The sequence below is a fragment of the Colossoma macropomum genome, unplaced genomic scaffold, assembly GCF_904425465.1.
Source record: "Colossoma macropomum unplaced genomic scaffold, Colossoma_macropomum, whole genome shotgun sequence".
NCBI classification, from domain to species: domain Eukaryota; kingdom Metazoa; phylum Chordata; class Actinopteri; order Characiformes; family Serrasalmidae; genus Colossoma; species Colossoma macropomum.
In genome coordinates, this window is record NW_023494807.1 from 24165283 (window position 1) to 24189233 (window position 23951).

General features: G+C 38.6%; 1 protein-coding gene across 1 annotated transcript in view; it reads left to right on the top strand.

The window, feature by feature from the left end:
* LOC118796689 (C-type lection lectoxin-Enh3-like) overlaps positions 1–23951 on the top strand; it is a 45972-nt gene that overhangs the window by 3581 nt on the left and 18440 nt on the right. Inside the window, exons 2-4 of the mRNA XM_036555710.1 lie at positions 450–817; positions 1610–1948; positions 2387–2478. Coding sequence (XP_036411603.1) covers positions 694–817; positions 1610–1948; positions 2387–2478 — 555 coding nt within the window. The 5' untranslated portion in view covers positions 450–693. The remainder of the gene's footprint in view (positions 1–449; positions 818–1609; positions 1949–2386; positions 2479–23951) is intronic.

Consider the following 23951-nt stretch of genomic DNA (forward strand, 5'->3'; position numbering starts at 1 on the left):
GAGTAACTGCACTCTGAGTGAAAATTCAGCAGGGCTGACAGTAATCAAGCCTGGGTGTGTCCAGTACTCAATCCTAATTATCAACAAAATTTGGTTAATTGGTTGACTGAGAAACTAAGGGTGCATTTACTTTTTCACACAGGGCCAGCTGGAGTTAGCTAACTGTCTAAGTGTTTATTGAAGTGATCATCATGTTTTGTGTTTACTCAGATTGTCTTTGTCTTGTATGAAATTTTGTTTGAAGATCTGAAACAAGTGTGATTCACAAAAGCAGAAGAATCATTCGGGGGTAAAAACTTTTTCACTGCACTGTCACTCAAACTTTGCCTTTGTTTTATCAGCAATACAACCTTTGGAGGGAAAAAAGACAATCCCAACATTTCCTATCCAGCATGCTTTGTTAAATGTCTTTTACAAATGACTCATATGGCTGTGCTGATGTCTCTCAGGTCTCTGTAGTGCAGCCTCAGCTCTCTCTCAGCAATATTACTTTGTGAATGAGAGTAAGACTTGGTTGGAGGCTCAGAGCTACTGCAGAGAGAAGTACACTGACCTGGCTACTGTAGACAACATGGAGGAGATGAAGCAGCTGATGGCAGCAGTAGATCCTAAATTTGTAGGATCTTTGTGGATTGGACTGAACAAGGCCCCCCGAGACGCTGGGGCTGGTCTTCAGGAGAGATCCCACAATACATGAATTGGAGAAGTCTGGAACCAGATGGTGGAGACAGAGATGGACTTTGTGCAGCAAAATATAATCTTAGTGGATGGATTGATGCTAATTGCACAAATCTTTGGGAATTTGCTTGCTACAGCGGTGAGTAACAATATGTAAATACCAATAATGAAAATATGAAGAAAATAAAAATGCCAATAGTAAAATAACCAATTTCATTTTACAGCATGTTCTCTACTCAATACCTACAACCTGAAACTCGGCCAGTTTTTACCTCTGTTTAGAGGAATTCCTATTTTTCACAACTTCAGCATAACTTGTTGAGTGTTAAGCAAAATAATAAGGAGTGTTTTGAAAAACTATTGTGTATTCTAAAGAAACCTAGCAACTTCGGTTTCTCTGTAATTTTAGTGTTTATAATGTTAATATGAATGAGGGTTCACAATGTCTGCAATGCAAAGATGACCAATTTTGTTTGTTTTCTAAACAACCAGTGAAGCTGTAAGTAATGTTTTTCCACCCAACATCCTGCATATGTTTCACAGATGTAACCAGAAGATATTAGCTTACTCATCGTAATACAAGGACATAAACATACAATGTTTTTTGTGTCCAATATTTAATTATGGCTTTATATCTTCTAGAGTCTTGAGTATTTTTGATACAAGATCACATCTGACCCTGTAAGACTACGTATCTTCTTGTGCAGGATATGCGGTGTTGCCAGATTGGGTAGTTTCCTGCTAAATAGGACAGATTATAGTTGGATAGGGTTGGTCTTAGTGGGTGGACAATGTGCCATTGAGATTGTTTTAAAGGATATCATCATTTAAACATGGCCTGTAAAATAAGCAAGTTTTAAAGATGTGTGAATAATTATGCTTCTTTCTGTGTGTGTGTGTGTGTTATGTGTGTGTATATGTGTGTGTGTAGAACCGACTAAACAATTTATCCGTGTTAGCAAACGAGCCAGTTGGAGAGATGCTCAGGATTATTGCCGAAAGAACTACACTGACCTGGCCACCATTCACAATGAGGAGGAACATCAGCACATTTCAGATCTTCTGGGCAGTGTAGGATACGCATGGATAGGCCTTTTCTTCGACAACTGGAAATGGTCTGACCGTCGAAGCACCTCATTCCGCTACTGGAAGGAAGGACAACCCTGGAGCCCCACAGGCAACGCAAGCTGCGTCTCAATGGTGACTGCTTGGAATGGACAATGGGATGACGCACTGTGTGACGTAAAGACACGTTTCATGTGTTACAAAGGTCCGTTTGACACATATTCTTCCATGGTGACAGTGACTGGAGTTCAGTCATAGATGTAACTCACTAAAAGAAGTGAACTGAATTACTTGAAAAATTATTACTAACATCAATGTTAGAAACTTAATTTTCCCCAATTGGTCAGTTAATTTTATAGCAAAAGTCACATTTAGTGTTGCAATGCAAATAAAAAAGCACAACATATATGATAGTTTACTGTTAGCACTGACTGTATTCAGTATCATGGTAGACCATCTGCCACAGTGCATTTAAAGGGGTATTCCAGCCTAAAACTAGCATTTAAAATGTTTTTGTTGTAATGGCTTTAATATGGAGCTCAACATTACATACATACATATTATCAACATGAAAGTAAAAACACTTTTCATGTTTTTATCAGTGAACATTAGTTATTGCACTTTGGCATTTCTGTTTCTCCAGCACCGAGACAACGCATAGTGAAACTGACAATAACCTCGAATGGAATAAAGGATCTGAATGACCCTGCTGTGAAGACAGCCATACTGAGTCAGGTCAGTGAAATCTGTAATGACATTCACTTATAGCTCTCTTATCTTTATCTGCACGTTGCTTTCTAAGGATGCATTTGTATTTTTACAGTTTACCAGTAGCATCCAGATGAAGGCGATTGATTCTCTTTGGGAATTTTTTTTTTAATCTTTGAAAATTTCACCCATAGTTAATAAAAGAATGAAGGGCAACAGTTTGATAGTTGCATTCACACTAGACTTTTGCAGTTGACGTTAGATTAGCAACAGAAAGATTAGCAGAATGGAGAATATTCTCCATGTCCGTTGGCCAACTTGCCTACCATAAACAGTAAAAACACAAAGGTTAACATAATTACATCACTATGTGGCCACAGCTTAGTGCTGCACACTGACCTGAAGCTAAATAATGTAGATAACTGGCGAAGTTGGGGGCAGTGTGTTGACTTAGATACAGCTGCAGTTAGCCATAGAGCTAACATCACAGGTAACAGTCTTCTGACTGATTGTGTATCAGCAGTCTCTCTTTCATGTGTTTATACTGTATTTTTTAAGCTTTGTGCTTAGATACTGGTTGAATTAGCATTACCTCCAAAAAACTATTTTTTTCTAATGGATTTTTCAGCAAAAGTCACATTTGGTGTTGCAGTGCAGATACAAAGCACAGCACATTTGACAGTTCAGATGAGGCATTGATTTTATCCAGTATCCTAGTAGACCAGCAGCCACGGTGTATTTAAAGGGGCATTCTGTCCTAAAACCAGCCTTTATTGTGCTATTTATAATGGTGTGCAATATTCTGTAGCTCAACAATGCATCCCTCTGCCTTGCCAGCTGGACACAATTTATAATTGTTTCAAAATTGACAATGTGACCAAAATACCCCAGGAAAAACAGCCAACTGTGTAAAGTGTGGAAATGATGTAAGTTATATAACAGTGCTGAAGCATCGTTGCCTTGCTTTCAGGAGTGGACAGCAGTGTTAACCTGCTTGTAGCATGTGTGTAGCAATACTGGTATTTCAGCTATTTAATGACCTCATAATTCAGGGACTCACAGTGCAACTTTGCCTCTTTGCACCCTATACATTTTTATGGAGAGCTCTGCTGCATTATGCAGTGTGATAAAGCCTGTCTTGCTGTGTGGCGAAAAAGTGCTGGATATTTCAACTTTATGCAAATAAATGAACTCATTGTATTGTGGTTAGCCAGTCAGGCGACAGTAGGTCTTTGCAGGACGCAGCAAGAAAAACTGCACTGGCGCCTACTATCAATGACACTCAGAGGGAATGCAAATTTTATAAGTCTTGGAACATTTTTGTGTACAGCAGAGGTCAATGGGGTGATTTTTGAAAATGCATGTATTTTTTCCTCCATGGAAAAACCGGCTTAAACAACTACAGTCCTGTGCAAATGTCCACCATTCATTTATTTATTTTATTATTATTTATTTCAATTCAGTTACAGCCTTCCTTACAGCCCTTAGACGTTATTTATTTTTCAGTGTCAGGTAAAAAATACAGCTTTCATCCTTATCTGAAGACTTACTTTCAGTTTTTCAAAAAGATCTGCAGGGATATTTTTCCACATCTCTAAAGTTTAGTAGTAGAAGTATTTTAAATAAAAGAAGGACGTTCTCTGACTTTTATACAGTACTGTACAAAAGGATGCATGAGGTTTATGATGGCAGCATCAAAACAAGAAAGTTATTGAGATCAGTTGAGATCAGTCCATCAAATGTTTCTATTAAAATGGTAGTTAAGGTAGTTACTCTGATAATGTGAAGATCTGAAGCATCACAAATCCTGCAGTAAACAGAGGAAAAACTGATGAAATTGCGTTTGGTGCCACTGGTGATAATGTTTTATGTTCTTTTATAGATGAAGAAAAATTTGAGAACACAAGAAGCGGGAAATGACGCCACCCTGAGCTGGCGAGAGAAAAATGGAAAGGTTTTCCATTTGTACAAGAAGAGGATGATGGAGAACGACAAGTGTGTTTAATGTACTCATATGTGTACAAGATGCAGGCAATCCCAGTTTCCAGCTACCAAGCTTAAGATACAAATCAAAGCTCAGTCCATCATCAGAAGTCACCCCTTGTGATGCTGATAAATACATCAATAGTATACTTGAAATGTATACAGCGCACTGCAAGTTTGGTATGTTTGGTCAAGTGTGGAAGCTGTTTTCTATCCCGGGAGCAGTCCAGAGGACCAATCTCTGGTCCTCCTGAAATGGGTGGTCTGATTTGCTTCCAGCTAACTCTGGTGTGATCCTATGCATGTGGAAGCTATCCGTTAATTTTGTAACATGACCGCTTCACATCACTTCACTTTCTAAGTTTTGTGAAAAAGATTGCTGTGGACAGCAGAGGGGACAGAATTCCTTATGACAGTGCCATGTTATCACTATTATGCATCAGTGTATGCCTAATAAACCTAATGTTTTCATAGGACTTGAGCTCTAGTTGCTCTAATAAGCTTACCTCTGCAGAGTGAGTGCATGTACTGAGAACGTTGTGAAAAATGAATGTCTCCTGCTGGCCTGCATAGCTAAAACCTTCCCATATGAAAACATCTCCTTGTTTGCAGATGCTCCTGCATGGTGAAATGCCATATATCCAAAAGCACTGTTTTCCACCACTTGGTGTTTGTAACAGATGCCTGAAGAGTAAGAGTAAGTCTAAATTTCACATAATTTATTTTTTCTGCCTGTATAACAGGGACGGAATGGCCATCAGCAGGACCAGGATAATTTCTGTTTGCGAACTATGTGCGGGGTGAAAAGAGAGCAAAAGAGAGAGGTGTGTGGTCATTTCTAATATAGCCCTATAGAAAATAAGGGAAGAACACTTGGGACAAACAGAATGTGCCAGGCGAACACCGGAGTGCACATATGTAGACACCTTTGTGGCCCACTGCATTCTCAATGTGTGGTCACTGACCAATCATGCAAATGCTGCCACCTCAGAACATTGCAACTGGGAAAGCTAAACCATGAAGGCTAGCTAGAGAGAGAGATGGAGAAAACCTTCTAAAAGTGTAAGGGGGAGTAGGGCAAACAAGACACAAAGAAATAAAGAAGTGATAGTACACTATTTCTGTAGATATCAGAGTGAGAAACCACAGGGCCAAAGTGCAGAAGGTGCAAGTTAGTCAGTTCATTCTGTCTACTTCACACTACCAGGTGACAAAGCGACTGGCATCCGGTCATTTCGTATGGGAGGATGTGATTTGTACTCATGATTTAGTGACAAGTGGCAGAGCGACTTGAAATTCTCAGTTTTATACAATAAACTATGATGCAGTGAAGTGACAAACTAACTGACTTGCTCAAACAAAATCCTCAGAACAGTGGTAGACATGTGAGTCTGAGGTCCCCAGCCACTGCTCTTTGAACATTTTTGTTCCCACCAGCACTTCATTCCTATTTCTATAAAATTATTGTGCAAAATATTGAAGAAAAACTTGTTAGGTATAGACCAGTGGTTCCCAAACTGTGGCATGTGTGGAAGAAATTTCTGAATAAAACAGAAAACAGTTAAATCTCAGAGTCACAATTAATGCTCCAAAGTAATATATCTATTGAAAACTCATGGCCGGAGAGAAGTGCCTGGCAAAAACCCAGAGATCACCAAAGGTCAGACCAAAGTTACAAAGGTTATATATTCTCCAAGTTGGGTGTTGTTACATTTCCTTGGTTAACAGAGAACAAAAGTAATTACAATTCATTGGTTACAAGTAATGTGATATGAATAAACATGAGTAACAAATATGCATAACATATGTAATTAATGACACGGAAGGAAACTCATATATGCTCAACAAAGTCTTCTCACACTCGAAGAAGCTAGTCTGCAACCTCAAGACCACTGAACACACACACACACACTATATATATAATAATATATATATATATATATATATATATATATATATATATATATATATAATACACACACACACACACACACACACCAGTGGAGGAAATAAGTATTTGATCCCCCACTGATTTTGAAAGTTTGTACTCTGACAAATTATTAAACAGTCTATGATTTTTATGGTAGCTTCATTTTAACAGTGAGAGATGGAATATCAAAAAGAAAATCTAGAAAATTAAATAATGTTTAAATAAAAAATAATTTGCATTTCATTGAGGGAAATAAGTATTTGATCCCCTAAAAACCATGACTAATGTTGGCTCCACAGACCACTGACACACCCTAATCTCAGTGAAGTCGTTACCTGCATGAGAGACACCTGTTCCCAAATTGTCACCTGTATAAAAGGCCACCTGCCAACAGACTCAGTGACACTCCAACATCTCCACCATGGGCAAGACTAAAGAGCTGTCTAAAGATGTCAGGGACAAAACTGTTGACCTATACAAGGCTGGAATGGGCTACAAAGCCATAAGTAAGGAGCTGGATGAGAAGGTGACAACTGTTGGTGCAATTATTCGGAAGCGGAAGAAGTACAACATTACTGTCAGTCGACCAAGGCCTGGAGCTCCATGCAAGATATCACCTCATGGAGTCTCTTTGATCATGAGAAAGGCTAAAAATCAGCCAAGAACTACACGGGAGGAGCTGGTTAATGATCTCAAGGCAGTTGGGACCACAGTCTCCAAAGAAAACATTGGTAATACACTGAGACGTAATGGTTTAAAATCCTGCAGTGCACGCCAGGTTCCTCTGCTCACGTCCAGGCCCGCCTCAAGTTTGCCAATGAACATATTAATGACTCCGAGAGAGACTGGGAGAAGGTGCTGTGGTGAGATGAGACCAAAAGAGCTTTGCCCAACTCGACTGTTTGGAGGAAAAAATACAGAATATGACCCTAAGAACACCATCCCCACCGTCAAACATGGTGGTGGAAGTATTATGTTTTGGGGGTGTTTTTCTTCTAAGGGCACAGGCCAACTTCACCGCATCGACGGGAAGATGAATAAGGCCATGTAACGCAAAATCCTGGGTGACAACCTCCTTGCCTCTGCCAGGGCACTGAAAATGGGTCGTGGATTGGTCTTCCAGCACGACAACGACCCAAAACATACAGCCAAGGAAACAAAGGAGTGGCTCCATAAGAAGCATATCAAGGTCATGGAATGGCCTAGCCAGTCTCCTGACTGCAATCCCATAGAAAATCTATGGAGAGAGCTGAAGCTTCGCGTTTCCAAATGCATGCCTAAAGACCTTAAGGATTTGGAGATGATCTGCAGAGAGGAGTGGGCCAAAATGACTCCTGAAGTGCAAACCTTATAAAAAACTACAAGAAACGTCTGACTGCTGTGCTTGCCAACAAGGGTTTTGCCACCAAGTATTAAATGATGTTTTACTAGGGGGTCAAATACTTATTTCCTTCAATGAATTTCAAATTAATTTTTATTTCTCATTTCATGTAATTTTCTCAGTTTTTCTTTTGATATTCTGTGTGTCACTGTTAAAATAAAGCTGGCATAAAATGATGAGACGTTTCATTTATTTTTTTGTGTTAAAACTTTTAAAGTCAGTGGGGGATCAAATACTTATTTCCACCACTATATATATATATGTATCTTCACAATATATATATATATATATATATATATATATATATATATATATTGTGAAGATACAAGTAGTGTGGCTAGCTACATAAATTTCATATATGTGAAATTTCTTGATACATATACATTAAATTATTGGTTGAAAAACTACACATGTACACTCCATTGCCAAAAGTATTCACTCACCCATCCAAATCATTGAATTCAGGTGTTCCAATCATTTCCATGGCCACAGGTGTATAAAATCAAGCACCTAGGCCTGCAGACTGCTTCTACAAACATTAGTGAAAGAATGTGTCGCTCTCAGGAGCTCAGTGAATTCCAGTGTGGTACTGTGATACGATGCCACCTGTGCAACAAGTCCAGTCATGAAATTTCCTTGCTACCAAATATTCCACAGTCACCTGTCAGTGGTATTATAACAAAGTGGAAATGATTGGGAACGACAGCAACTCAGCCACAAAGTGGTAGGCCACGTAAAATGACAGAGCGGGGTCAGCGGATGCTGAGGCGCATAGTGCGCAGAGGTCACTAACTTTCTGCAGAGTCAATTGCTACAGACCTCTAAACTTAATGTGGCCTTCAGATTAGCTCAAAAACAGTGTAGAGAGCTTCATGGAATGGGTTTCCATGGCCGAGCAGCTGCATCCAAGCCTTACATCACCAAGTGCAATGCAAAGCGTTGAATGCAGTGATGTAAAGCGCCGCCACTGGACTCTAGAGCAGTGGAGACATGTTCTCTGGAGTGACGAATCACGCTTCTCCGTCTGGCAATCCAATGGATGAGTCTGGGTTTGGTGGTTGCTAGGAGAACGGAACTTGTCTGACTGCATTGTGCCAAGTGTAAAGTTTGGTGGAGGGGGGATTATGGTGTGGGGTTGTTTTTCAGGAGTTGGGCTCGGCCCCTTAGTTCCAGTGAAAGGAACTCTTAATGCTTCAGCAGACCAAGAGATTTTGGACAATTTCATTATCCCAACTTTGTGGGAACAGTTTGGGGACGGTCCCTTCCTGTTCTAACATGACTGCGCACCAGTGCACAAAGCAAGGTCCATAAAGACATGGATGAGCGAGTATGGTGTGGAAGAACTTGACTGGCCTGACCTCAACCTGATAGAACACCTTTGGGATTAATTAGAGCGGAAACTGTGAGCCAGGCCATCTCGTCCAACATCAGTGTCTGACCTCACAAATGCGCTTCTGGAAGAATGGTTTAAAATTCCCATAAACACTCCTAAACCTTGTGGAAAGCCTTCCCAGAAGTTGAAGCTGTTATAGCTGCAAAGGGTGAGCCGACATCATATTAAACCCTATGGATTAAGAATGGGATGTCACTCAAGTTCATATGCGTGTGAAGGCAGACCAGCGAATACTTTTGGCAATATAGTGTATATCTCCAGGAGTACACCAAACAATGCTGAGGTTTAATAAAGAATTCTGATGTTTGACGTTTACCCTTAATTTATTCTTCATTTTGATGCATTAGCTGGTTCCACAAGTGCACAGACACTTGCCTGATTTAGACAACACAAACAGCTCTGCACTCCACTCACTAACTGCTGAATAAGAGATCCTTACTGACACTTATTAAACTGAATACTGAGTTTAATCTGAAGCGCTGTGCTATTGTTGGTGTGACTGCAGTGAATACCTTTTATTCACTGTTATTAAGGCCGTTAAGGCTTGTTTGATCCTTTCAGCTGTGTTTGCGAATTAGTTTCAAGTAAAGTTGGGTTTGTAATGGTCATTCACCGGACATTCAAATTTCTCTCTTCGATTTCTCATGAAATAAATGTGCAAAAATGACCATACCTACATTTTTTAAAAGTATCCTTTAGTAAATTTTTATGAACTTTTATGAACTTTTATGAAGCTCGGAACAGTAAAACACAGACACACTACTCTTTAAGGGAGCGTCTAAAAATCGCACAACCTGTACAGCTGTGAATGTTTACATTTTCACACATTAAAGGTTGTACAGGCTGCTGTGATTATTTAGGGTTATGTCAGCTTATCAAATGGGTGGTGTTGCTGTGCTGAATGTGATCTGTAGCACATTAGTGACGCTATTAGTCATCACTCATTTTACTGTCTTACACATGCACATGTGACTTCATATAGAGCACCGAGCACTTTTTGAATAACATGATTTATTCAGTTTTTCTAAAGGTCTCATCTGCCAAATAGGCAACTGTCAGCCAACAACAGATGTTAGAGGCCTAGCATTTGCTTAGATAGACAAACATGAGTCCAGTTAATTCAACAAATGAGGCCTTTAATCTCGTAAATGTGCACAAAAAGATGGAAACTCTTACATAACTCTTACTGTTAGCAAAACAGGTTCTATATTTTCCTTGACAGCAGCATGACTTCTAATACAGCAGAAGAACCCTTTTAGGTAGAGTCTGCGCAAAATATTAAATGAAGGGGTGCCAATAATTGTGGCACACACAAATTTGAGAAAAATATTTATTTCACTATAAGGTTTCAATTTTTCTTTCAATCATTGTACCTCAAATCAAAGTTTGATTTTTGTTTCATTTAAAACATTTCTGAACAGAAAAGACATTGATTGTTCTTTCTCTGCCAGTTCAAACTTAAAAACTATATATACTATTTAGAAGAAAATCATGAAAAATCATGAAATAAATTCATTCATGGCAGAGTGGTATGTACAAAGTGTTATAAGGCAAAATATACACCAAAAGGAAACTCTCTAATTTTACGAATATTTTACCATAAAAGGATTGTAAATGAAAACTCAAAAGACCTGTGTAGGTTCACTGGTCTTTTTGGATAGTAAATAAAATGGCTATGTGTGTGTGTGTGTGTGTGTGTGTGTGTGTGTGTGTGTGTGTGTGTGTGTGTGTGTAACACATATTGCCAGTCTCCTGCTGGCAGTAAACATTAATAAACACCACAGACCATGCCAGTATGACACATTTGCATAAACTACTATTCTTCATAAGAGCAAACACTTAGGTCATCAAGCAGACACAAACACTGAACTACAGGAGCTGTGGGGGCTCATGAGAACACAAATTAACTGAGCACATTCAACACAGGTGCCATGATATGTTGCATCCATGACAACTGGGCACTCTGAACCTCCTACTTCCCATCTCAAAGTGTTTACATAAAAAGTTCTGGAACTGTGCATATAAAAAGCTCCTAGAATGGAATGAAAGAGTTGTTAGTGCTTTATTTATTTTAAAAGTCAGTGTGGGCATTGTTGCAGTCAAGACCATTAGAGGCAAAACCGAGATCTGAGTCAAGACTGAAATAGGCCCAAATGAATGTTTAAATTTGTTTACTTAGTCATGATCTATGTGATATAACGCATTGCAAACACATTGTATCTAAGACTTATTATTGAGTAATACAGGGACTTCAATTCAAATTGGTTATTGTTTATTGGAAGTGTACAATGAAACTTTGGGCCTGCCAGTGGGCCAATAGCCATTTAAGGGGTTAGCAGAGGAAATAACAGCGAATAAACTGGGCTACTTAAAGGTAGGGACAAAATTAACACATTTATTTAGCAATGTGTTTTGTTAATATTTCAGTTTAAGTTAAAATATCATTAACAGTACGGAGCATTTAATACATACTTACATAAATATGAAGGTTTTAAACACTACAGCATCACTGCTGGACTGAGAATAGTCCACCAACCAAAAACATCCAGCATCCTGTGGGCAGCAAACTGTGACCACTGATGAAGGACTAGAGGATCACCAACACAAACGGTGCAGCAACAGATGATCTACTGTCTCTGACTTTACATCTTCAAGGTGGACCAACAAAGTGGGAGTGTCTAATGGAGTGGACAGTGGGTGGAAGCACACCAGTAGCATTGCTATATCTGATTCACTCATACCAGCGCAACACACACTAACACACCACCACCACGTCAGTGTCACTACAGTGCTGAGAATGATCCACCACACAAATAGTACCTGTATTGCATTACTAGTCTGTTAGTCTACTTAGCCTGGATTTATGTCAGCAAGAGCCATGAAGCCAAAGAAAATCTAAACTGTTAGCAGTCATGTAATAATCCAACATATGTCTTTAGCTGGTTATTGTTGACAGGAAGGGGTTTTGTTAGACATGCAAAACAGCGAACCACAGATTATTGTTTTTGCATGTTATGCTGGTGAAGGCTATTGCAGCCAGTCAAAACAGTGTTAAGATATTCCTGTGTTAAGCAGTTGCTCCTCATTTCCAGTGGAGTTTTCAGTCCATCATTGGAAATATTTTCCATGGTCACATGCTTTTAATGTTGGGTGTCAACTGAGTGGAAAACACTCTTTGCTTCTCATAATTTGTTATAATGTTTGATGTTAGGGTGGCTTACTAGCAAACACACTTACACTCAGCAACATACACTTACATTTACCAATGTTTAGCATGTTATATATAACGTAACATATTGGCCCATTCTTCCTTACAGGCATCTGTCGTGACGGTTACAATAACAATAATAACAACGCTGATACATTCCTGAACATAATCTGGCACAAAAACTCATAACAGCATATGACATCTACCATTACATGTTTATGGCATTGTTATGTCAGTGTTATGTAGCAGAGTTAAAGTGTTACCTTATATCCCAGATTATATGAGAACTCTTACTGCAACTCATTTAAAACTGGGGATGACTCAGGATATCATTGAACATTTCCAGCTACAGCTTACAGTACCTACTTCCCTGGATCAAGACAGAATGTTTGTCTTAAAGACTCTTAAAACTCATGGACTGTTCTTACCAGTGAGAACCATCTAGTTATTTACAACACAGAAGAAGGCTTGTTTACAGATTGGATGTTATGAACATCTTCTGGGTGAGATTTGGACTGTTGATCATATTGCTCATCATACTGACCCCTTTTGTAAAGTTCTTTGGTTGATTATTATGCAAGATCAATAAAACAGCATTGGCTAGTCTTTTATCAGCAATACTGTGCAGCAGTCTAGAACAGCAAGAGAACATAAACAGAAAAGCAGAAACAGAAAGAGAAAGATCACCAGACTAACCATAAAATAAACCAATTGAACCAAATAAGGAAGGGAACTATCTATCTATCTATCTATCTATCTATCTATCTATCTATCTATCTATCTACCTAAAAACAAAATTCTCTGACATTTAACAGTATAAAGGGTTAAATGTATTATAATCTATAATTTTTAAGTGGCTGTTCTAATTGTATATGTACTTGGTGACTATGAGAAAACTCCAACTTACCTCTCACACTCACTATCAAACCCTCTCACACACACTATCAAACTCTCTCACACTCACTATCAAACTCTCTCACACTCACCATCAAACTCTCTCACACTCACCATCAAACCTCTCACACACCATCAAACTCTCTCACACTCACCATCAAACTCTCTCACACTCACTGTCAGACTCTCACACTCACCATCAAACTCTCTCACACACACTATCAAACCTCTCACACACCATCAAATCTCCCACACTCACTACCAAACCTCTTACACACCATCAAACCCTCTCACACTCGCCATCAAATCTCTCACACTCACTACCAAACCTCTCACACATCAAACCCTCACACTCGCATCAAACTCTCACACTCATACACCTCGCACACCCATCAAACTCTCTCTCACTCACTACCAAACCTCTCACACACCATCAAACTCTCTCTCACTCACTACCAAACCTCTCACACCAAACCTCTCACACACCATCAAACTCTCACACTATCAAACCCTCTCACACACACCATCAAATCTCTCACACACACTATCAAACCCTCTCACACTCACTACCAAACCTCTCACACACCATCAAACTCTCTCACACACACTATCAAACCCTCTCACACACACCATCAAATCTCTCACACTCACTACCAAACCTCTCACACACCATCAAACCCTCTCACACTCGCCATCAAATCTCTCACACTCACTACCAAACCTCTCACACACCATCAAACTCTCTCTCACTCACTACCAAACCTCTCACACACCATCAAACCTCTCACACACACCATCAAATCTCTCACACTCACTACCAAACCTCTCACACACCATCAAACCCTCTCACACTCACTATCAAACCCTCTCACACTCGCCATCAAACTCTAAGGCGTTCTTGATAGTGAGTGTGAGAGAACTTGATAGAGTGTATGAGAGAACTTGATGGTCGCGGTTTCTGATCGGCCCAGAGAGTTAACATTTAAATTAGCAGTTTCTGATTTGCTCATAGTCAAATATGCCCGTCCCCCACGTGCAGTAGTTCACTCTTAAAAACAGATGGTTCTTCAGAGGTCCTTTAGTAAAGACGGTGGTTCTATATAGAACTAGGACCACAAAAACAACCATTTGCCTGATTAAAGAGCTCTTTGCGTGGTGAAATGGTTCTTCAGATTGATAGACAATGTGCTGTAGATGGTATGACTGAAGTCGTTTTGGTGCTATAGCGGTCCGGGTGTTATCGGCTTCTGTTACTGTCAGTGGAAAAATCACGAAATAGCTTTGTTTCACAGTTTCACACACTAAGCATAAATTTAAAACAGAAGTAGAATAAAGGGTCGTATTTTATTTATTCAAATGTAAAAAGTTCTATCACTTTAATCAGAAATAAACGTGCAGAGGGCACGTTCTCTCACACTCACTATCAAGAACGCCTTAGAGTTTGATGGCGAGTGTGAGAGAGTTTGGTAGTGAGTGGGTTTGATGGTGAGTGTGAGAGGGTTTGGTAGTGAGTGTGAGAAGGCTTGATAGTGAGTGTGAGAGGGTTTAATAGTGAGTGTGAGAAGGCCTGATAGTGACTGTGAGAGGGCTTGATAGTGAGTGTGAGAGGGTTTGATAGTGAGAGAGTTTGATGGTGTGTGTGAGAGGTTTGGTAGTGAGTGTGAGAGAGTTTGATAGTGAGTGTGAGAGGTTTGGTAGTGAGTGTGAGAGGGCTTGATAGTGAGTGCGAGAGGGCTTGATAGTGAGTGTGAGAGGGTTTGATAGTGAGTGGGAGAAGGCTTGATAGTGAGTGTGAGAGGGCTTGATAGTGAGTGTGAGAGGGTTTGATGGTGTGTGTGAGAGGTTTGGTAGTGAGTGCGAGAGAGTTTGATAGTGAGTGTGAGAGGTTTGGTAGTGAGTGTGAGAGGGCTTGATAGTGAGTGTGAGAGAGTTTGATAGTGAGTGTGAGAGAGTTTGATAGTGAGTATGAGAGGGCTTGATAGTGAGTGTGAGAGGATTTGATAACGAGTGTGAGATGGTTTGACAGTGAGTGTGAGAAGTTTGGTAGTGAATGTGAGAGGTAAGTTGGAGTCTGTGAGAGCCTAAACGGCCTCTCATAATATACACACACACACACACACATAGATATTGTACATTGTATTTTCTGTCACCAGTGCACACTGACTTGCACCATCATAATCTAAACTTTCAATCCATACCATATTGGTATAAGTAAAAGCAAGGAAGTGTAGTTAAAACATGTAAATAGTTCTTGCTGCTTGGACATTATAGGGGTTGAAATGCTGTTGCAATATGCTGTGCTGGGTTATGTGGCTTGTTAGTGGAGTTGGGGTCTACTATGTATGTGAGATGTATGGCTGTAGCTGACCTACCTGTCGTTTAGATAGTGCTCTTGGCAGGTTTCCCCTGCCTCATGACAATAAAAGAGCACTCGTTTGAAGCACTATGTTTCCTGTGTCTGTTTCTTCTATGATGACTGACCTGTGAGATGAGCTGAAGAGGAAGAATCTGATCTGGAGAGATTTTGTATGGAGGAATGGTCTCAGATCCTTTGCCATGTGTTCGCCAGTCTCATTGAGCATTATAAGACTCACTCTTATCTCTGCAAAGGGAGGCTGCACAAAGTATTAAATGAAGGGGTGCCAATAACTGTATGAAGCATGGAGCATGGGTCCTTGTACCTGTTAATAAAAGAGCACTTCTTCTATGCCAATGCCACAGTGGTGTCAGAAGAGGGATCACCCCCTAGTGGTCCTGAGGGAAAAGCAAGGCAGTGGCTAAATGCCAGAAAAGACAGAGCCAGGCTGTGGACTGCTAGAGAGGAGCAGCACAGTAAAGATGGGCAATGGAGAGTGGTTGAGACAGTGCAGCAAGGTTTGACAGCGAAGCCTGGCTGGAGGAGGCGGCTAGCTGCAAGAGCCTGCTGGCAAAGATACTTGTTTGGTGAGGCTGGTGAAGCGAGGCTGGAGGCGGGAGCCAGCTCACACTAAGTTCATACTTACGCTACCTAGCAGTTAGCAAATTAGGCTATGCTAGCTATCGAAGCTTAATTCAGTACAGACTCAGCTTAATATTAGTACTTCCCCTGATAAGCTGATTTAGGCTATCAAAATATCCTGATTATTCTTTTAATGCTGGAAACATTTTCTGATAAAGACATTTAAACTATCAAACCTATAGTGTTAACAAAAGGCTGAAGTTGGCTTTTTATCCACCAGCTTCTTGTTCAGATTTTCCCATTCCACCTTAAGTGGTGCAGCAGTTATTATTATATGCACCATTTAAAATTGGAACACAAGATAAGAAGCAGACTTCAGCTTTGTAGTTTTAATGCTGGTAGGTGATTTAAACTATCAAAATATCCTATTTAAGGTTTATGTAGGGAACTACCTATAAAAATGCCCTCTGATAAGACATTTCGACAAGGTACACATTTGTCCAGGAGCTTATTGATATTTCATTACTGACCAATCAGGAACCGTACCAATTTAGTACCGATTCTCAATGCCCATCCCTACCTGAAAAGGGGGAGGAGAAATGAATGGCACACATGTAGGAGTACTAAGGGCAAAGGTGGGAACAGGGCAGAGACAAGGACTTAAATAAAAAAAAGCACATGGCAGAAAAGCACATGGTTATGACAGAGGGGCAGAAACAGACACACACAGAACAAAAGACACACTCTTCTCAGATTACCCTTTGTCTAATATATTTGTATATAGAGAATTTCTTAACATAGGTCCCTCCTGTCTCTGTATATTTTGTGTATATTTTGTGTAAATGTATCATATTTCAGTCATTTAGTATTTTTTTTTGTTTTGCTTGTTTTGCTTGCACTGTTCTTAGTATGTATATAATGCTGCCCTGCTGTAGAGTGATTACCTGTGACTCACCACAAGCATTTACATGCACAAATGTCCTGACATGTTGTGCAAAAGACAAATAATCTTGAAACATTTTCTTGCTGGCCGTTACAAGAAAACATGCTATTTTGACCACAAATTCAACTTGTTTGAATTAAGAATTTTTGATGAAGGTTAGTTTTGGTGCAGTCTTGCTTGGCTATAATAAAACTGAAGTCTATAGGGGTTCTCAAAAGTAAGTAGTAAAGTAAAATCAATGTGTGATCGATATAATGATAGCAATCATACCTCAATGTGGTCACCCCCACCCCTCCCCCATATCGTATCTGCACGTCTGTGGTTTTCCACTCAAGGGTCTGGCAGTGACGAACTACAACTTTTTATAGTATCTTATATGAAATATATCTAATTATACACTTGTTTTTTACCTTACAGGAAAAGATACTCAAGCTAAACCTGAACACCCTCATTTATTTTCCACAGAACTAAATGTTTCCTATTCATGCCTGCTGTGCTTTGTCAGCTTGAGTATAAAGACATATTGCTTATATGATGTATACATTACAATGACTTTATATTATTTGGTGTCTTTGTTCATTTTTCTTCACTTATTTCCTACTTTTTTATGTCTTGCTCATTATGGAGGTTTTAACCTCTGCTTACTTCCTTGGTTTAGAAACTTCCTCACACGATGGCCGTGGCAGCACAGCTGATTTCTGTTCTCTTCAGTTTGGTCTCGATCACAGGTATTAAACTTCATTACTGCCTTTTACTTTATGGAGGCTAAACTATATTATAACCAGTAATTATCTTAAATATTTTCACATCATAGATGAAGAAATCATCATCTATCATGACTTAACCTTGCTATGATCATTATTAAGGTCAATGTACTCTTAAAATATAGATTATGAAGTCAGTAGTATGGATAGAAGATAGATTTTGTTGTAGTGAACTCTCAGATAAAAGGTACTAAACTGTCACTGGGGCATTACCCCTCTTGTCTCTGGGGTGGTACCCTCAAGAGTATGTCTTCAGTACCTTTAGTACAGGAATGTAATTGTACAATGTTACATTGAAATGATCTTTTTAAGCCTTTTTTGACCCTACATACCAGCTGTTGTCTGCAGCCTTTTATTTCGTTGTTCTGTTTTAAAACATCAGGTCATGAAAAGCTAGAAATATGTACTTTTCTCCTGTGAAAAACTTACTGAAGATACAAAATTAGACCTTAAAACCATTGTAGTACCTTTGAAGACACATTTACATGGTTTGCACCTTGATAAACGAAAAAATACCTGCACAGTACTTCTTTTGACAGTGTATACAGTGTTAATGAAAGGCTTTAATACACTGCACTGAAAAATGACTCTTTAAAACTGAACTTTTTGCACTGTAATTTCTATAAACACTTAACCAGAACGCTCACTTAATTACCAAGCTGTGCACTATATAAAATACAAACCATATTATGGAAATGGTCTTTTTTTCAATATTGTCATTCCACAAAATAGACATCTTCTCGAACACGAGGCGTTTAGTTGAAACGTTTGAAGGGGAAATCACCTGAAGTGTTTGCCACTCTTATCAAACATTTCAGCTACTATCTAAAAACTGTGTTTTTACTGTTTGTCCCTTTAATTGTATGATACTGATTTCAGGAAACTGGGCAGTTTAGGTCATAAGATTTGTGTAAAGACTCTAGTAATGACCAGTTCACTGGTTTCGCAGTGCTTTACTGTGGAAAACATGGAAAATAGTTGTACTGACAGTCACATACATATCAGATCATTTCATCTATGTGTGTTGTAATACTCCTAAATATAATATTTAGACCAAATGGGTCTCTAAAATCAGTTACTTATATGTCTACTTTCTCCAATCTGTCTGCATTTTATGGTTCAGGAAAGCTTCTTTCTCTTACTGTACACTCTATAAAGACATTTTTTTTCAAAAATAATGTTGAAATGTTTATGCACTTTGTGTATCATTTAGCTTTAGTTTGTTTCAGGGACACTTCATTGCTAGTTTTACAATCTTATAACTTAAATTCAAAAGAATGGTTCACCAGCGCATCAAAGTTACATGAGTTTACCTAAACGTAGTTGATCAGCCAAGAAATGTTTGTTGTTTGAATTTTGTACTGGAGCAATGAGGCTGATGTAGCTATCAAGAAAAAGAAACCATCATCTTTTTTTGGTTGACCCAGCCTTATTTTAATATTATTATATTTTTAATAAACCATTAGTTAAAAGGGGCATTCAGGCCAAAAAATAGAGTTTAATATGTTATTTGTTATGATAGCACTGTATCCCTCAGCCTCATCAGTTTGATACAATTCATAATGTATTATCTTTTTATCCTTTTGCCCATCAGTGTTCTCTCAATACAGTACCCAGCATGCATATTGCAAATATGTCACGCAACATTGGGAATCCACCTACGACACTGAAGATATGCACTGATTTAGAGGCCTATAAATACAGATGTGATATATGACACTTCTTGTATCCATTTTTAGTTTTTCAAAGGTTACTAGCTTCAGGATACATCAGAAGAATCGGAATCAGTATATGAAAAAGTATCAGGTGTACAAGGAATTTCTCTTGGTGCAGGTGTCAACGTAAAATTAAATCTAATAAAATAATTATAGAAAAAAACGTACTACATATAAACATATGATAGACAGGACACAAACTGCAAGGTGCAAGAATGTGCAATAGAAGATAAATACATATACAACCAAGTACTGGAGGACTGAGGTGCATATATACAGAAAATTAAGCAGCAAATTAAAAATGAATGTAAATGTAAACGTATTTATATTGCAACAAGTTGAATACGCGCACTGACTACAGTAAAGTGGGAAAGGTTCTCATTCAGAAGGATTATGGCATTTAAAAAAGCGCATGTGCAGTTGTTTAAAGCAGAGGGATGTTAGAAGGGCACTTGTTTAGGATGATGGCCGGAAGAAAGAAGCTGTGGAGGTGGCGGTTGGTCTGAGTCTTTAGGGCTTCACTCTTGGTCTTCACTTAGACAGAGAGATTGACCACGGTGAGGGGTCAGCCATGATATTCCCTGTCCTCGTCCTCATTCTAGCCCTTTCATGCATAAATTAGTAGAAATTGTTTTTAGATTTTTAAAAGATTATTTTCATTACTCAGATACAAAAATAATGAATTTTCATTTTACATAAAAATCAATTTTATTAAATAGTTATTGAACTGGAATGAGACTTGGCTGCCCCCAAGAGCGCTTTTGCTTGGCCCCGCTGTTGATCAGTACCTGAGCAAGAGATGCTTTAAAAGACAACAGGTCTTAAGCGTGCGTGTTTTTCGTCTGGTGAAGTTCCCCTTCATTCACACGTACCACATCCAGGAAGTGGTAGAAAATTTGCATATCACCTTTTGTTCTTTCTTCTGTTGATACACTGCAATATACTGATTCACCAGATCCACTCCCAAATGTGACTATTAGTAAAACCAACTGCAAATAGGTGATGTATTTGGATCACAGCACAGTCTTTTTTACTCCAGCTTTGTGTCACATCCTGAGGATGTTTACCATCACATGTCAAGACCACATAAACGATAGACCTATAACCCATTTTGTCACAGTTACATTCTCACTGGTTGACAGAGGATGCTGCTCTTCCCTGTTCCTTTAGCTCACTGAGGGTCTTGAGGTTGCCTGTAGCTCCTTTTAGGCGGTTGACTCTGCAAGTGCCTGTAGTCTCAATTTCCTGACCATGTAGTGTTTCAAGAAGGGGTGTTCTACAGAAGAAATTGTCAAAAAAACTTAGTGGCTTTTGTCTTTGATGTCATCACAGAGGCAAAATGTATCTTCAGCAGCCATTCCCAGGTCACCTATATCACCTTTTTGGCCACCAGCCCCCAATACAGCTCAAACCTGTACAAGTAGCCAGATGTGCCAGATCTTGAACTTTGTTGAAATGTCTGAAATGTTACTCATGTCATCAGCATTGTTTTTTTACTCACGGATCCTAGGAAGAAATTTTATTTGTCTTCCTTTTCCGTACTTAATTCTTTCATCATTTTCATTTTACACACTCAAACTGCCCCAATTTGTTGCATTTCTGGCACCTTTTATTTCTAGCTGGACTGCCATGTGTCTGGCCACGTGTTTTGCAGATCTCTCTTGGCTGATGATCCATTCTGTCTTTCAAATGTTTGGTATGGCTGGTGTCTTTGTTAAGGCTTGTGACTTTAAGCTACACTGGTTTGCTTCTGACCTCATCAATGCACTTCCCTGCTCTCAAGTTAGCTGGCTGCTGTCTGATTTGCTCAGACTTGTAAGATTGTTATGACTTTTTCCAGTGTCCATTCCAGTTCTAACTAAGGTTTCTGTGACACATCACTGTCGGTCAAACAGATTACCATCTTGTTCCTTGTTCATCTTTAGCTGTACCAAATTCATAATGTTCGGCCAACTCAAACGCTCCTCACAAACAACTCTACAGGCTCTCCACTGGTCTGAGAGCACCTGTACACACATGCACACTTATGGTAACAACCATGTCATAAGTCTGTGATTCATCATCACTTTGTGCAAAGGGCTCTGCTTCTGCAACCAATGCGTAGAGTAATGAATTCACCTCTTTTTGAGCTTCAAATCTACCTGAAAGCAGAAAAACCTTTTTCTCCAAAGTGGCCATGAAGACGGCTGAGAAAATAATGCACCAGTAATGGGTAGGATTCACTGGTCTGTCTGTTCTCACACTTCTGACACCATGTCATGAACATACACAGAGCTTTATTTGTTAGGTTTTTTCAATGAGTGCTCATACAAGAACGTAGCTCACAGAAGAAAACTGTGGGTGACACAACTAGATTGTATAGTAACGTTAGGAATTCAGCTCAGTGGATTTTCAGTTTATCCAGAGGGAGTAATCCAATGTTGTATGTGCTAAAAACTAGTTTGACAAATGAAGTTGCGGTCACATCATGTGAGGCCAGAAAATTCTAATTTTGTTCAAGGAAATATCGCAGCACCCCCACCAAGTACAATTCTGCCTGTCTTATGGGGGTGTGGGACAGACAAAGAGCATATAAGTATATATGGAAACATTTTCACCACCTGTAAAATAGGTTTTGTCTCTACATGTCATACCTTCTCAAGTTTTTATAACTGTTTTACCTGATTTTTTACTATTATTGTCTTATTTATATTATTTTATTATTTGTTTGTTTGTTTATTTATTATTATTCATATTCTTATTTTTATTATGATTATTTTTATTATTATGTCATTTTAATTCATTTTTTTATTTTAGATCTTATTCTCGTTCCATTTTATTTTGAGTAGATTTGATTTTATTATCTTTTACATTTTAGCTACTTTTTAATTATTATTTTAGATTTTCTACTGTATTTTTATTATTAATGTTTCTTTTTTTTTATACATACCAGAGTCATTTTTAAATTAAATTTACTTTTATTATTTGATATGTTCTTACACATTATCAATCCCTTTTCCTGTATCAACTCGGCAACATTGTAAATGAGGGTCACCCTCAATGTTCTCTGAGGTTAAATAAAGGTTGATTGATTGATTGATTGATTGACTTTCTAGTCTGATATGAGAGAGAGAGGCTGGAAAAATAGTGGATCAATTTTTGTCTTTGGGCATATGACGATGATACCGGAATTTGTCTAACCTCAATATTAATAACCAAAGTACAATTGCTCTAAAAATTGTATAACTTTCCAAGTAATGCAGCAAAAAATACAAGCAAATGCAAACGGTCATAAAATACAGAAGCAACCTAAACAACAAAACAGACTTAACAAAACCGCTTAACTAAAACAACCAAATATTTGTTTTGTTCTTTTCCTACAGAGTCCAGTGATGTGTTTGGATTGGTTGGCAGTTCAGTTCAACTAGACACACAACGTCCTGTACCAGTGTTTGATGACTTATCCTGGGTCTTTAACGGAGCTAAAAATGTTTTAAAATATTATAATGAAAATAAAAAATGTAAACATTATTCTGCTTATGGAGGCAGAGCGGAGTTCAAGACTGAAACCTACAGTCTGACACTGAAGAACTTACAGAAGACTGATAGTGGACTGTATGAAGCAAAAGCAGCTGGAATACAGAATACAGTTGTTGTTAAGTACAGACTCTCTGTGTTAGGTAAGTCTTACAGGGTGAGATTTAAGGCCAGAAAAAATGCATTCCTGGCAAAAACCTGCTGCTGTCAGTCAGATGATGTGTTTTTATTCTCTTTTTTATTCTTTTATTTAACCACGTACACACAGTATAGGTTATTATAAGTCTGCTGAGATCTAAGGTCTTGTTAACAAGAGAGGACATCTGGAAAGTTCAAGAGGAAATGCAGCAGCCCTTTCAGTACTTCATTTAGGATGAAACAGCCAGTAAAAAGGATGAAAGTGACAGTAAAAAAAATAATTTAAAAAGACACCACTATGTCTGTCTACTCTGAAAAGACCAAGGCTAGTTATACTTGCTTATACTATGTTACAGGAGAATATAATCACTGTGTAACTTTACTGTGGGACCCCAATACTGTTCATGATGTTACTGTAAATAAACAAAACTTTATAGAAAGTAAAACATTTGTGTATAAGCAACAACATAGCATTAACAGGCACTTGCAATACTTTATTATTAACCTCTTTCTGCAGGATATTTTTAATGATAAAATATATACACAATTATTTTGTCCCCAAAACTCTGTTATCATATTAACTAGGTTTGATCTCTGTGTGTGTGTGAAATGTTATGTAGAGCTCCTGAGCAATGAGGTGTGAAAGGGGAGGAGTGAGAACCTCCAAACTGTGAAAATTCACACCTCTCAACAAAAG